Below are 16320 nucleotides of genomic sequence, written 5' to 3'. Positions count from 1 at the left end.
CCGTCTCAGCCTCCCAAAGTGCTGGGATTAAAGGCTTGAGCCACCGCGCCCGGCACAATTCTAATTTTCAAAAGAAAGGCAGGCCGGGTGCGGTGGCTCACGCCTGTAATCCCAGCACTTTGGGGGGCTGAGGCAGGCGCATCACGAGGTCAGGAAATCGAGACCATCCTGGCCAACACGGTGAAACCCCGTCTCTACTAAAAATACAAAAATTAGCTGGGCGTGGTGGCGCGTGCCTGTAATCCCAGCTACTCGGGAGGCTGGTGCACTCCAAAAAAAAAAAAAGAGAGAGAGAGAGAGAGAAAGGTTCCTGGATAATTTCTGGATTACAACGATCTCTGTGTATTATTCTAAAATGTTGTATTAGCTGTGTTAAGTGGGTAATAAATACGCCATTTCCCTTTTATGTTTAATTTCTAAATTGTTTTCACCTGTCTCAACTAACCATTAGGATTTGCTTTCTCAGAGTTAACCATTTCTCCACCATGCATTCTACAAACTATATACTCTATAGAGTTTAGATGAACTCTTACGTGGACTAATACGCACACTCAAGCCTACCAAAGGTTTTAGGCCCAAGGTCCTGAGATAATCCATTTCCCCCTCTCTACCAGAACCTCACTACTGCTGCTACTACCTAAAACATTAACCAAACAACTTCCCTGATTTTAAACTGCTCTCTGGAGTGCGCCTGATACTTTATTCATTTACCAATAAATAAACACCTACTCCTATTGTCCCCACAAATGTCAGCTCCACATGCAGAAATCAGCTACAGCTAAATTGATAAATCAGGGAATCATCTGGCTATGGGGTGAGCCAGACCAGGAATCGCAGTTCTGCCACTCATAAGCAGTGAGATTTGGGACAACGTAACTTTCCTGAGCCTCAGTTTCCTCTTTAAAACAGGGATAATATAAATACATGTTTCAGACTACTGTTGTAAGGATGAAGTGAGGCAGTCCATGTAAAGATCTTTACTCAGTGCCTGACACACACAGTAAGTGCTCAAAGAATGAGAGCTACTATTATTACCAGTACTTTCTACCAGGTATTGTCTAAGATGCTTAATTTTTTAAGTTATCCATTACTTTTCAAAAATATCTTGGCACTCAAACAAAATGGGTATGCAACCACATAGCTATAAGGATTTGTCATGTGTTCGTAATTCTTGATTGCCATCTATCTAAATCCTATATATAAGTCGTTTTTTTGTTTGTTTTTGAGAAAGGGTATCGCTCTGCCACACAGGCTAGAATGCAGTGGCATGAAGACAGCTCAATGCAGCCTCAACCTCCTGGCTCAAGTGATTCTCCCACAACAGCCTCCCAAAATGCTAGGATTACCGATGTGAGCCACTGTGCTCAGCCTTAAGTAGCTATTTTTACTTCAGAATTACTAGTGAAGAAAAAAAGAGGATCTTTGTGAAATTTCTACAAAGACTACCCAGCACTGATGAATAAAAAAATTAATTGTTGTATTTGTTACCCTAGTGTAACTACCACTACAATGAGAAGAATATGATTCATGAATAGATTATAAACTCACATAACACAGATTATTTTCAGCAACAGCCACCAGCTTTTAAGAAAACATCTACCAAACAACAAGATCTTTTGAAGAAATAGCCATCGCAGCTGCCAGTTAACAATAAAAAGCTCACCAGACATGGGGCTAAGATAAGAGGAACAGAAAGTGTAGCATATAAAATCTACAGCAGACACCGAGTCTGTCTCCAGTACAGTAGTTCATCAGAGTGGACAGAAAAAGGCCTAGAAACAGGAATAAAGGGAAGGGAGAAAATAAATATCCTATTCAGAGGCTGAAAAAAAGCACAGAGTTTATCTTGGGAAAGAAAACCCTGGTGATGTAACAGAGGGATTCAAGCACACTGTCATTTATTTGTATATACCAAGCAGCTATTCCAAAACCATTTCTCTCTTCACACTATATTGTTATTCAACCAAAAAAGGGTATCAGGACATTGGAACCAAAGACAAACCAAAGACAAACCACACTCTATCACACTCTATAACTAACAGGGGAGTGTTACTGTAGTGAATGTTATTTCCCTCCTTCAACAAGAATTATTAGTGGGTGGTCTATACTGTTTTCCCCCTCCAGGCCAATTGTGCAAATTAACCAAGACCTATGTAAGCACTTGTCATGATAATTCCTTCTACCTGGCATTTATACCCCAAATCTAACAATAACAGCACCTTTCAGCAAGAGTGATGGCTTGGTTTACGTTGACACTAGACAGCAATGGGTATCTTTTGACAATGGCTATAAAGCAATATAGAGAGTGATGTGGAAGACTCAAGAAGGTGACTCCTACCAGAAATACATTTGTCCCAGCAATCCCATTACTGCGTATATACCCAAAGGATTATAAATCATCCTCCCATAAAGGCATATGCACATGTATGCTTACTGCAACACTATTTACAGTAGCAAAGACTTGGAACCAACCCAAACGCCCATGAATGACAGACTGCATAAAGAAAATGCAGCACATATACACCACGGAATACTATGCAGCCATAAAAAGAACGAGTTCACGTCCTTTGCAGGAACATGGATGAACCTGGAAGCCATCATTCTCAGCAAACTAACACAGGAAAAGAAAACCAAACACTGCATGTTCTCACTCATAAGTAGGAGTTGAACAATGAGAACACACCAACACAGGCAGGGGAACATCACACACTGGAGCCTGTTGGGCACTGGGGGGCAAGGGGAGGGAGAGCATCAGGACAAATTTAAAAAACAGGTGACACTTAACCTAAGTCTAGCCAATTGAGAAGAAACCATCAGCGAAGAGGTGTGGGGCAGCAGGAGAAGCAACAGCCCAGTCAGTGTGAAGAGCATACGCAAGGACTGAGAAGTGGGAAAAAGCCCAAGTGGAGCCTGTAGGCAACAGTAAAGGATTTGGATTTTCAGTGGGCTACAAGGCCCTGTGTGATCTGCCTGCCCAACTCACTCATAATCCTTCAGCATCTGACCTTTTCTACTGCACTCTCTCCACGCTGGCCTCTCCAGCCACTCTACCTGCTGTTGTTCTTCAAAACACCAGGTCTTCTCCAACCAGAGACTTCAGATTTGCTGTTCCTTCTGTGTGAAAGCTCATCCACAATATGCACATGACTGAAGCTCTCACATCCTACAAGTCATGACTCCTTCTCATGACTTGTAGGTGACAAAATCCCTTCTCACCCCATTTTAAATTGTATTTCCCATACTTTATCTTTTTCCAAAACACTCATTACCACCTGCCATATACTTTTAACTCATTGTTTTTGTTGCTTGTCTCCTCCACTAAAATAAACCTTTAGAGGGCAGTTCTGTTTGCTGCTGTTTTTCTGAAAATGAGAATAATACCTAGCACAAAGTAGATGCTCAATAAATACGTGTTGTATGAATGAACAAAGGCAAGCAAATAGATACTAAAAGGTTTTACCAGGGGAGAAACAATTCATTTTGATTCATCTGACTGTATAAGTACATTTCAAAATTCCACTTCCTCCATTTACCATTACCTAGAAACTTGGGGATTTCACATTAAGGAGGTGGCTACATGCCCAACTGGCCCTTAACTTTAGCTACCACCAATTCATTTCTACAATGCTACCATGGTGATCTTTCAAACACATCTATTCCCATCTCCAGCCCTCCACTACCTACCTGCCAAGGCTGCAACAGGTTTCAGGCTCCCACACAGTGATGCCCCAGCCTCACAAGCTGCTTCCACACCAGACTGGCTAACTCTCCAACTCTCCCCCTTCACCTCTTCCAGGAAGCCTTCCTTTCCTGACCTCTACTTCTTCACCCCACTGCTCTGACAGGATTCCACCTCAAGTTGCTGAGATTTCTGATTTTCTGGGCACATACTCCCACCATCCAGGCCTTGCTAGGGAGTTTAGATTTTCTTCTAAGGGTGCTGGGAAGCCTCTGAAGCAGCAGTTCCCAATCTTCATGACACCAGAGACCATTTTCATGGAAGACAATTTTTCCACTGACCAGGGTTAGGTGGGGACCGAGGGAACCTCAGATCATCAGGCATTAAATTCTCAAAAGCAGCACGCAACCTAGATCCCATGCACGGACAGTTCACAACAGAGTTTGTGCTCCTATGAGAATCTAATGCCACTGATCTGACAGGAGGTAGAGCTCAGGCAGTAATGCTCAGCACCCCATCCCCACTTACCTCCTGCTGTTGTTACCTGGTTCCTAACAGGCCATATGCCAGTACCGATCCACAGCCGAGGAGTTGGGGATCCCTACTACAAAGGATGATGCATAAACGTCTGTTTTAACTTGGCTGTATCCCCGTATCCTTGCCCGGATACTTAAAAAGGAAGATGAAACTCTTCCTCTTACTCTCAACAGATGATCTCCCAACTTCCCTCTTCCTTCACAGAAATGATGAGAATGAACTAAACATATTATTCCACAATTCTACATCCCTACCTGCAACTGAATCCACATGCTTTTCCTCTCATGAGAATGGGATAAAGTCGCTGATTCCATACAAAATCAGCCTGTCCATGTGGACTCTGAGTTGCATCTCCTTTTTCCAACTCAAGGTACTATACTTGTGATTATCAATTTTTTTCACGTGACCAATTATCCCTTACTCTTGGATCATTCCCAGTGGCAGACAAACATTCCCTAATACTATCCAAATAAAACAAAACAAACCTCCTCATCATTCCCATAGATCCTTTACCCCGTGTCTTCATCCTGCTACTGCCTCATTTCTCCAATTGCCTTTCAAAGCAAAACCCTTTAAAAAGCTGTCCATACTTGCCCTCTCCATTTCTTCAGCTCGGGCTATCACTTCCCTATACAATGAGGGATCTGCCTCCCCAACTCTCCAGATTAAGGTCATTAATGAACTTCATACTGTCAAAGACAGAGATTGATTCTCTGGCCTGACTTTACTTCACAGCAGCATGTAACACAGACCATCACTCCTCACTTAAAGCATGTTCTTCTCTCCTCCCAGATTCACCACCACCATACTCATCTGGTTTCCCTACTGCCTCACTGGAGAGTCCTCCCCACCCACTCACCACCTCACTGTGGAGAGACCCAAGGCTCAGCCCTTGGCCCTAATGGAGTCTTTACTGACACTCCTATCTTAGGAAACAAACCTAGGTCCCATGACTTTCCATGTCCTCTGTATGTTGAGGATATAGACTGACCCAGTCTCCACCCCAGGCTGCTCCACCATGCTCCAGATTGTGTATTCAACTGCTGACACCACAGCTGCACATGAATGCCCACTAAGTACATCAAACAGTGTGGCCAAAATCAGAGCTGCTGACCCTGAGTCTCCCACACTCTCCAGCATTCCTCAGCTCATTAAGTGGTACCATTCAGTTGCTCAAGCCCCAAATCCCAATTCTTATCTTTCTCTCTCACCCATATCCAATTTTTCATCAACTCACGTGAACTCCACCTCCAAGCATATCCTGAACAGGATAACCTCTCTGCATTACCACTGCCATTAGCAAAGTCTAAGTCACTATCACCTCTAACCTGGTCAGTCAGTCCCTCCACATATTTGCCAATGATCTTAACACGAATTAGGTAATTCCCTTGCCGAAGCTACCCCTAACCACCAACCATCCTCCCAAGTTTCATTACACTTAAATACAAATTCCTTTCCTTGGCCTCTGCTATCTAACCTTGTCAGCATTATTTCTCTACATTCTTCCCCCTTCCCTTCTCAGAGTGCTCCTTCCACAAGATCTGATGGCTGCTTCTTTCTTTTTTACATTTTGAGAGAGGGTCCTGCTCTGTTGCTCAGGCTGGAGTCCAGTATGCACAATCACAGCTCACTGAAGCCTCGACCTGCTGGGCACAAGTGATCCTCCCACCTCAGCCTCCTGAGTAGCTGGGATTACAGGTCACCATACCCAGCTAATTTTTTTGTAGAGATGGGGTCTCACTATGTTGCCAGGCTGGTCTTGAACTCCTGAGCTCAAGTGATCCTCCCGCCTCAGCCTCCCAAAATGCTGGGATTACAGGTGTGAGCCACCACGCCCGGCCTGTGGCTGATTCTTTCTCAGCATTCTGGTCTCAGTTCAAATGTTAAATGCTTAGAAAAATCTTCCTTGATCATGTTAGTTAGAATCCCCCAGCCCCAACTCATTAGCCTACTTCGACTTCACAGCATTCAACAGTCCTTGGAAATATTTGTGTATTTACTGTCTCACTTCCCTAGAGGGCAGGCGCTCCATGTGATTTGTGTCACTCTATCTCTAACACCCATGAGAAAACCTGGCACTTAAATATCTGCTGACCAAGTGCCTGACTTGGGAGTTAAGACTGTGCTTTCTCACCTTCTGTGGAGTTGTATCCTCAGACTCTATCTACACTAGGATGAGTTGCCAGAGAACATGAAACTTGCCAACCTGATCAGAAAGTGAAATGACCACGTTGTCAAGTTTCAGTTTTGCTTACCAATAAGTGCCCAAAGTACTTACATGGGTGTCCTTGATCGAGTGTGATTTGCCCTAAGTCCAAATCCTGTAACTGAAAATACAAAATTGGCCCAGAGTGGGATTACACAGAATGATGGCTTCTGTGTTCCATACTTCTATTATTAGTAAAATCTTTACAGTGAGCATGTATTAACTTCTATAATGATAATTTTTTTCCATTAAAACCAGTCTTTCTATACAGTTTCCAAAAAGAACAAGGTAATTTAAATGAAGAACTGCTAAGTTAGAGTGGAAATTTCCAAGAACTGAAAAGGCAATTTTCTAAATTCCCTCTACAGGCAGAAAACCCCCACGACTATCACCACACATTAAAAAAATCATGTAAGTAGTATCCTCATTTATCTTTCTGATCCACTTCCCACCTTCATGATGACTTTATTCCACTGCCTGTAATTTACCGTTTTTGCCCAGAAAAAAGGGGGTTTGAAAAACATTACAAGCAGCAGCATAAAGCAGCACAAACTACAGGCTTCCAGAAGATGAGCAAGTACAACTCTGCACAAGCAGGAAAAAATAAATACCCACATCGTGCTCCTCTCTTCAAGTCAAGGAGGTGGCTAAAGGAGGAACTAAGAAATGTCACCTCCCACTTCCCATTTTTGCTAGTCCAAGAAGGCATGAAACCGGGGTTTGGGTGTGATGGCTCATGCCTATAATTCTAACACTCTGGGAGGGTGAGGTGGAAGGATTTCTTGAGCTCCGGAGTTTGAGACCAGCCTGGGCAACATGGTAAAACCCCATCTCTACAAACAAAATACAAAAATTAGCCGGGCAGGGTAGTGTGCCCCTGTGGCCCCAGCTACTCAGGAGGCTGAGATGGGAGGATTGCTTGAGACTAGGAAGTGAAGTCAAGGCTGCAGTGAGCCGTGGATCATGCCACTGCACTGTAGCCTGGGTGATACAGCAAGACTCTGTCTCAAAAGAAAAAAAGAAAAAAACTGTGGTTCATTTGCTACACTCTGTCATCCTGAGCATGTCAGAGTTTCCTCTCATTACCTACACCTTGCCTGCTAAAGAAAAACTGGCATCTCACTTTCTGCTGCTCCTTCGACAGTCCTGGCTGATGACTTGATTAGAGAGGCATCCCTGTGACGTTGTGCTTTCATTACTGATAACCTGCATTATGTCATTCAATTCTCCCAACCCCTATTAGTTACTACCATTATTCTTATTTCATACCTGAGTCAAGTGAGGTTCAGCAAAGCTATGTAGTTTCCTTCAAATTGCTTACCTGCTAGAGCTTAGATTTGAGCCCAGGCTTAATTCTAGAACTGGGGTTCCCAGAATTGCCTCTGTGTAAAGCTGACTTCTGCAAACTTGCCATATGGAACCCCTTTTCTGCACAACACCAACTAAGAGCACACAGAAACAGGGTTCCCTGGAACACACTCTTGGAAAAAATGATTTAAAGCTATGGTACTCAAACACCAAAATAGATACTCTCCTCTGAGAAGACCATAATGAAACGAAAAAAATAATGACAAGGTAATATGTCTTTCCTAAAGTAAAACTTTTTCACAATTAAAGGACTGTCCTTTATTCCAAAACAATGTTCTCATACTTTTTTGAGGTAAGTACATATAAATTGCCAGCAACCGTATGTCTAGAGTCCCCAAATTATTTCTGAAACTTTCTTGTTTGAAATATAAAGCCTGGGGACCACTGGTTAAAAGCATTACCTTCCTTTCTGTTGCATGACTGGAGTTCAGGATTAAGGAAAACATCTGTATAATCTGGGAGAGAAATAGTTTGTTTTAACATTGTGAATCTAACTGATAATGAACTAGTGCTTTCTTTTTCCTTGCCATATGCTTACATATAAGAGAAAAAAACATTTCATGCTAGCGGGTCTTTAATACAAAGAAGAACAAGAACACTTAATCTAGTTTTACGTTATGAGTGGCTGAAATGCAAAAATCGTTCTCCTTCTTCTGCTCATTTATTATAATCCCTGCTGTACAAGATGAATATAAATGTAACCCTCTGCCTTTTTCTCAAAAGTACAGTAACTCCAACTGCTAAGTCTACTAACAGGCTTCTTTTCTCCTTAGAATTTCAATCAAAAAATAATAATCAGAGGGGCATATTTATTAGAAATACTGCCATAAAAACATCAATGTGAACATCAATGTGATTAAAAGCAATCTTGCACTGAAATGCTATTTAAATAGTGAAATTTCACTTCTCCCTTTCTAAAGGATATTTTTTTTAATGGCACAAATCCCAGATGATTGTGTTTGCTATCTGCTACAACTTTAGCTTTCATTTAATCTTTTTTAAAAAAGCCAATTACTTCCAATGCAAACTGCAGATACTTCCCCTCCCCCTCAAAGAAAAAAATTCATAAAAAAACAACTAAATACAACACACTATTGTAAGGCACAGCAAGGAAAAGGCTCTGATATTTTTACTTAAAAAAATGGTTTTTGGTAAAGGTCAGTATTTCCAGACAAGGATAAGAAAAACAAAGGTTAGGGTGACCTGCTCAAGTTCATGAAAAGCCATGTACCTTCTGGAAAGAGCTCGGAACAGCAGACTGGTTAAGCATGTGAGCTGTGGAGTAGTTAGACAGATCTGGGTTATAGGGCCTCTTACATGCTTTGTGATCTTAGCGAGCTACCTCACTTTTCTGAGCTGTAGTTTCCTCGTCTGTAAAATGGAGATAATGGTGATACCTAGATCATAAGATTGTGATTCATAAATACCTCATATTTCCCTCCTGAGATTAGAGTTTACAAGAACCAAGCACAACTGTAAATTGGATACAGCTTGGGAACCCCATCCTACTGTGCACATGGAAACATGTGCGTGGTCTCCATGAACTGTGAAACGTAAGGGTTCAGAAATTCAGCATAGATTGTGCCAGGTGTTACTTTCCAGTAAGCACAAAACTGTAAAGATACAGGCCTAAAGAACACTGTCTGCCTTCTTAATCAAAATGCAGATTTGTTTCCCAGTGAATTTTTCCTATAATTACTAAGACCCATAACAAGGCTTCAGCTTCTCTAAACCAGCTCAGGGGCAGCGATTCTGGAGAATTCGAATGGAAATTCCATGAAAGTTCTGGACTCTTTCTCCTGAATATTTACGTACCATGAGGGGCTTAATAGAACTCAGGCAACATTCTCATGGTCCATGGCTCTTGGAAGCTGAGGCAGTAACAGCTCTATTCATGCTCTGCTGCTCCCAATCAGGTGTATACCATAAAAAAGTGACAGTGAATTATAAAAGTGGACAAAGACAGCAACCTTCTTATGTGAAACCATTTCTTCTCTCCATTATTTGCTTCTAACTCAACATGTTTCTTTACTATTGAATGAACTCTTGGTTTAAGACTAATGAATTGTATTATTTTGAAGATTCTCCCGTTCAAAATAGACAGTTCAAGAATAATAAGATCACATTCTGCAATTCTGCAGATTGGGTTTCCTTTTATCAACCAAAGAACTCAGAATAGTGGTCAGCAAACTTTCCCTGTAAAGAACCAGACAGTAAATGTTTTGGGCTTGGTGGGTCATATGGTCTCTGCTGCATGTAGTCAACTCTGCTGTTCACTGTATGCAGCAAGCAGCCACAGACAAGTAAATGAATGCCTGTGGCTACATTTCAATAAATTTAGTTATGGACACTGACATTGAAGTCTCATATAATTTTCACGTCATGAAATCTTTTGAGTTTTTATTTCAACCAACGCAATGCAAAAACCAGGCAGGCAAGATTTGGCCCACACGCCGCAACTGGGAAAAAGTCCCTGCTACAGGGGGGTCTTTATGGGTCTCTGGGGGCTCCTGCAACTATGGGTTAGTGAAGAGCTTACAGGTAAGGAGTCATGCGCAGGAGCTGTCAGCAAGGACACTGCCCACTGTCACGGCAACGCTGATTCTCATCTATGGAGATGTTTCTTAAGTGTGGGTGATCAAACCACCAAACCACCTGACTGCACCTTACATGTGCATTAATGTTCAACAAGCACCAGGTGATGCTAAGGCAGGGAACTTGGATTTTACTGATTCCTGTCTGATGCTTGGTTTATATCTCCACGTAAGATATAATCACACTGCAAGTACTGCCATCTGCAGAACCTTTACACACCCACAGAAAGGATCAGAAATGTAAGCCTGACTTGCCTCAAAAAAAGGTGCAGAACACAAAAAGCCTCCATTTTGCAGGAAGTAAGTTGAAGTCCATGTGAGCGGAAAAACAAAACCAAAAGAAATGATATGCTTCAAAATAATTCACTGTGGGGAGTAGGGCAGAGGTGAAGCAAGATTGGGCCATGACTCATTTGTTGAAACTGTGTGATGGATACAAGGAGGATCATTAAAATATTTTCTCTACTTTGTATGTTTCAAATTGTCCATAAGAAACAGTTGAGGAGAAAAGCAGACAAAAGAAACCCTAGAGAAAAATAGAAATGCTCTGTATTTCAGGGAGAGGAAATTATACCTACAATGTGCCTTTAACAGTAAAATACTTCACAAACACCTATTTGTTTTCCATTAATTAACCATGAACCATTTTTTTCCCCTAGGAAAGAAAAAAGGTGGTACTGTGTTGACTCAGTCTGTGTTTACTGAGGCTATCCAACTCCCTAGCAAGCTTGTTTTGGGTTTCTTTTTTTTGAACTCTAGTTGCCTATAGGTGCTAACCACCCACTTTTCCATCTTGCCCCAGGCTCAATCACGTTCAGGTTAATTATTGAGAAGGAAATCACCCATCATCAAGTATGGACATCACACTGGGTTGCCATTCTACTTCTTTGCCTAAATATCAGAGATAAGAGAGGTGATGTCCTGTCTGCACCATTTCTGGAAAGTGTAAATGGAGCATTATATTAAGGACAGAGAAACAAAAAGTGCTGAAAGCTTCTGGCCTCCCCTGGGGCCATACAGCAACACCCCCTAAACACACAAGCACACAGAATACTATCTTTTTTGGAGTCACAATACAATGAAAAATTGGTCATTTGAACCACACGCTAGAGTGACTCAATTCACTCTTCCTAGTAACTCTACTCATTCACTTTTGGGGCAAATATTTACGAGCACAATGGTGTGCAAGAGCTGAATATGCCTTCATCAACAACATCCCTGCCCTCAGGGAACTTACTCTCTAAACAAGGAGCCATCACACAATGCAGTTTCAAATGCTGACACTTAGAGTGCAGAAAGAAAAAGCAGAGTACTTCGATACCATACAACAGTTAGACTTAGAGAAGTTATGGACAGCTTCCCAAAGATGTCATTTTTTCCAATTCCATTACTGACTCCTACAATGACACCATATAGGTTTTAAAATCTGCTGTGAAACTAAGGCATTTAAAGTTTTTATTTTTTAAGGGTCTGTAAATGTTCAGGCACTAATATGGAAACCCTAATCAGTTATTAGTACCAAATAATTCAATCTAAACATAATTTTGTTAAGTTTCACAAATCCAAAATTTGTGGAAGTCCAGAATTTCACAAATCACCTTGGGAGAAAAAACAGTAATTTGTCTTTTGAGTTTAATCATTTCAAAAACGTCAACTGGGCGCAGTGGCTCATACCTGTCATCTCAACACTGGGAGGCCAAGGTGGGTGGATCACCTCAGGTCAGGAGTTCAAGACCAGCCTGGCCAACATGGTGAAACCCCGTCTCTACTAAAAAGACAAAAATTAGCTAGATGTGGTGGCAGGTGCTGCCTGTAATCCCAGCTACTTGGGAGGCTGAGGTAGGAGAATCGCTTGAATCCTGGAGGTGGAAGTTGCAGTGAGCCGAGATCGCGCCCATGCCATTGTACTCCAACCCGGGTGACACAGCGAGACTCTGTCTCAACAACAACAAAAAGTCAAAATGTATTACCAATTTCTTCCCACCAAAATTAATCATGCTAACAACTAATACTACAAATTACAGAACAAGAATAAGGCAATACAAATACGAGAATGCAAACGAAACTAGGTTGACCTCTGAACGATAACCAAATTTTGTCTTAATATTTGCCTACTTGTGCTAAATGGCAGAAGAGGGATGATATACTACCTAAACCATAAATAATTTCCCTCCATCTAAATCAAGAGTTCCAACCTTCTGCCGCAACATTAACCCTTGGGTAGTCTTGCCTTGGGTAGGTTTCCTACCAAAACCACAAATAATTTCCCTCCATCTAAATCAAGAGTTCCAACCGTCTGCCATAGCATTAACCCTTGGGTAGTCTTGCCTGATAGGAGTTGGTCAAAGTAAGTTACAAGAAGAAGTGAAAAGAAAAAACAGGCAGAGAGCCTGGCTTAGCAGTTTTGAATTTTAGGGGTGGGGACGTGTAAATGATCTTTTTGAGAATCCAAGAGAAGCTATGAACACCTACCCTAGAAAACTGACACATTATTTTGCATACAATTTCAGCGGAATTACAACCCCCTGAAGCCTTTTCAAAGGTCACAGATTAAAAAATCCCATACCTAGAAATATAGAATTAAGAAGTCAGGCCTAAGGTTATCAGCAGTCGAGAGAGTTAAAGGAATTAGTGTGTACTGAGTCATTCACATGTTATCTAATTTAATTTCAACTCCTACAATAACCTTGGGAAGTTGGTAGTACTATCTTCCAAAGAGGGAAAGTATATTCGGAAAGATGAAACAACTAATGTAAGGTTAAGCAGCTTTCTCTCACACCCAGGCTTTATAACCCCTAGGTCCAAAATTGCAAATTGGAGAATTCAAGTCAAGTGCATATTCCTAGAGATCTTTCAAGATGAGGAGTTTCTGGTGAGGGTGGTGGCTCATGCCTGTAATCCCAGCTCTTTGGGGAGGCCGAGGCGGAGGGATCACCTGAGGTCAGGAGCTCAAGACCAGACTGACCAATATGGCGAAACTCCATCTCTACAAAAAGTACAAAAATTAACCAGGTGTGGTGGTGCGTGCCTATAATCCCAGCTGCTAGGGAGGCTGAGGCCAGAGAATCGCTTGAACCCAGGAAGCAGAGGTTGCAGAGAGCCGAGAACTTGCCACTGCACTCCAGCCTGGGCGACAGTCAGACTCCATTTCAAAAAAAAAATAGAGGTGTTTTTGACTTTCAGTGATTGATTCACATGATCAATTTATCTACATATTTCTTCAGTTTAACAAGAGGAATCAGTATGGATTTAACTTCAAAACATCTTTTCTTAGTAGCAGATAAATTTTATCCATACAATGAATAATGGTCTAATAAGTTTTGATAATATTAAATGTATTTTCATTTATGAAGCAGCCTATAACGGTCTGTTAGGAGAACATAAAGGTCCACTGAGTGAGTGCTGGACATCCTCAAACTTGGATTTTAAAATACCCCCAGAAAATCCACAAAGTCACAAACAAATGAAGAACTGACTGAATTTAAAACTTCAGTCTCGACTCAGGCATAAGTTCCAAGTGGCTTGGTAGCTACAGTATCCTCTAAATGGTTACAGCAGCTTTAAAAGGGGGAGGAGGAGAACCCTTAAAAAACACTAACAAGCGCCGGGCGCGGTGCTCACACTTGTAATCCCAGCACTTTGGGAGGCCAAGGCAGGTGGATCACGAGATCAGGAGATCAAGACCATCCTGGTCAACACGGTGAAACCCCGTCTCTACTAAAACACAAAAAATTAGCTGGGCGTGGTGGCCTGCTGCCTGTAGTCCCAGCTACTAGGGAGGCTGAAGCAGGAGAATCGCTTGAACCCAGGAGGTGGAGGTTGCACTGAGCCAAGATCACACCACTGCACTCCAGCCTGGCGACAGAGCGAGACTCCATCTCAAAAAATCAAAACAAAACAAAACACTAACAAGATTCATGTCCCTTTTGTGCCTCAAAACAGGTGGTTTAAGGTCTTAAATCTTCATGGAAAACATGCTGATAAATGTATCCCAACATTAAATAATACATACAGCAAAAATTAGATACAGTCCCCTTAATTTGGTTGGATCCCTGTCCAGCTCAAGGCACCCAATGTAACATTAATACACTTAACTCATCCTTTACAGCAGAATTATTGATAATTAGAATCTTGTTTTCACACAGATTTAGAAAGCTTGTATGGGATATGTATCCACACCCAGAAAATGAAAACTAAGAACAAGAGTGGGTCAGGTCCTCTAAAGCTCTACTCCAACTACTTCCTATGAGTTGCCACCTAGTGATTTTAACTTTTTAAGCCCAGGCAGGCTGCCAATTCAGCACTAAAACCGGACTAGCAACTGATTTTTCCTATTGCAACATCATCAACAGTTCTGTGCTTTCCTTTACCCTCAAACAGCAATTCTCATTTTAAAAATCAACTAATTTGTTCTATAATCTGTTCCAATTGGAAGCTCTCATCGGGCTTTCACTGGTCTTACTCTTCCTCCCAGTGCCAAGAGACCAAGAAGTGGCCAATTCAAAAAAACCGAAACAGAGTTAAGTGAAGAAAAGCAGGTGTGAAAAACAAGAAGGAAATGTGAAGACAGTAACAATGGGCAAAGTTTGGACTTAAAAATGCTCCAGTTGCCAAAGTTCTACCTATTCTTGGGCCACAGACAAAAATTCTGCCAAAATAAATGGCTACAAGTGAGAAATAAAACTGCATTTGGGGACTATAAACTCAGTATTCCGGGTCCAAATCTCACTCAAAGCCTTGTCCTAAGTCACTGAAAGAATGACTTGAAACTGAACCCAAAGTTCACTGAACTTCAGAAGTCCTTTCTGACCACGGCGTGCCCAGGCCTAATGCAGGTATTAGACAGCAAAAGCTGACTATTCACAGAAAAAGAAAATCTCCAGAAAAAGTCTGAGAGTTTCCAGATACCTGGCCTGACTTTCATTTGGAGACATACCTTTAGCTACAGCTATTTCCCTAGTGTATCTTTTTAACAAACAGTTTAAAACAAACAAATAATTAGACCCTGATTTCACTAGCTACGGGCAGTAAAGGCTTGTTTTACCAAATAAAATTCTGGCTTTCTTTCCCCCCTGATCTTGGCAGCTCGCAAAAAAATCTGACCAAATTGCACACCGGGTTATGATGATCTTTTTGTAGCACCCTCAACTTGTGCCTTAAATCCTACAGAAATAAGACTGCATAGGTAAAGCATCATCTTTAAGTTCAAAATTCGTTTCGACTGCCAACAGAAAATGTCCCCAAAGCATTCATGGAAAGGTTTCAAAGCTGAGAATTCCTTCCTCTACTCGTGTTTCTCCGTAAGGAGATCAGAAATGCAGAGATCTAGGTTAAACTTCCCGCCAGTTCCCAGCACTCATCACCAATAATGCTGCTCCTGCCTGGTCACAGGAGGATTCCTGATGCTCCTTATTACAGGAGGCACCCAAACCAAACTTTCCAAGCGCTCTGCCCCCTCCTTCCCTCCTCTCCTCAGGCAGGATCTTAGTCCCCCTCCTCTCCTCAGGCAGGATCTTAGTAGGCACTGGGGAGTGGGGGAGTCGGTATGGTGGGCTGAAGTTCCTCAGGCAGGATCTTAGTAGGCACTGGGGAGTGGGGGAGTCGGTATGGTGGGCTGAAGTTCCCGGCCCCAGTGAAGTGTCAAGGAAACTTCCCAGGGGTTTGCACAAACTCCATCAGGGGGGCTTGGACTCACCTTCCCGACAGAGCCCCATGACTTCTCGGTTTTTCCCAAACTCCTTGAAACTTTCGTCCAATTCTGTCCCTAGGAGATACACACACACAGGAGGAGGGGAGAGGCAGGTCAGTGGCCCGGAGTGTGACGCACGCTCACGCACGCACAGGGTAGGTGTGGGCACCTCCGCGTTCCGCAACCCAGCAAACGATAGCATCTCTGCCCCTCGAGGGGCGGGGTCACAGGACGGGGGCAGGGGGGA

At 42.3% G+C, this 16320-nt stretch overlaps 1 protein-coding gene across 1 annotated transcript in view; it reads right to left on the bottom strand.

Moving 5' to 3' along the window:
- ATXN7 (ataxin 7) overlaps positions 1-16275 on the bottom strand; it is an 89532-nt gene extending 73257 nt beyond the window's left edge. Inside the window, exon 1 of the mRNA XM_017875025.1 lies at positions 16080-16275. Within this exon, the coding sequence (XP_017730514.1) occupies positions 16080-16275 (196 nt within the window). The remainder of the gene's footprint in view (positions 1-16079) is intronic.
- Between the last annotated feature and the right edge of the window lie 45 nt (positions 16276-16320).

This window comes from Rhinopithecus bieti, unplaced genomic scaffold (genome assembly GCF_001698545.2).
Source record: "Rhinopithecus bieti isolate Rb0 unplaced genomic scaffold, ASM169854v2 scaffold_8601, whole genome shotgun sequence".
NCBI lineage: Eukaryota > Metazoa > Chordata > Mammalia > Primates > Cercopithecidae > Rhinopithecus > Rhinopithecus bieti.
Note: the sequence above shows the minus strand (reverse complement) of the source record. Positions and strands in the feature narration are given on the sequence as shown.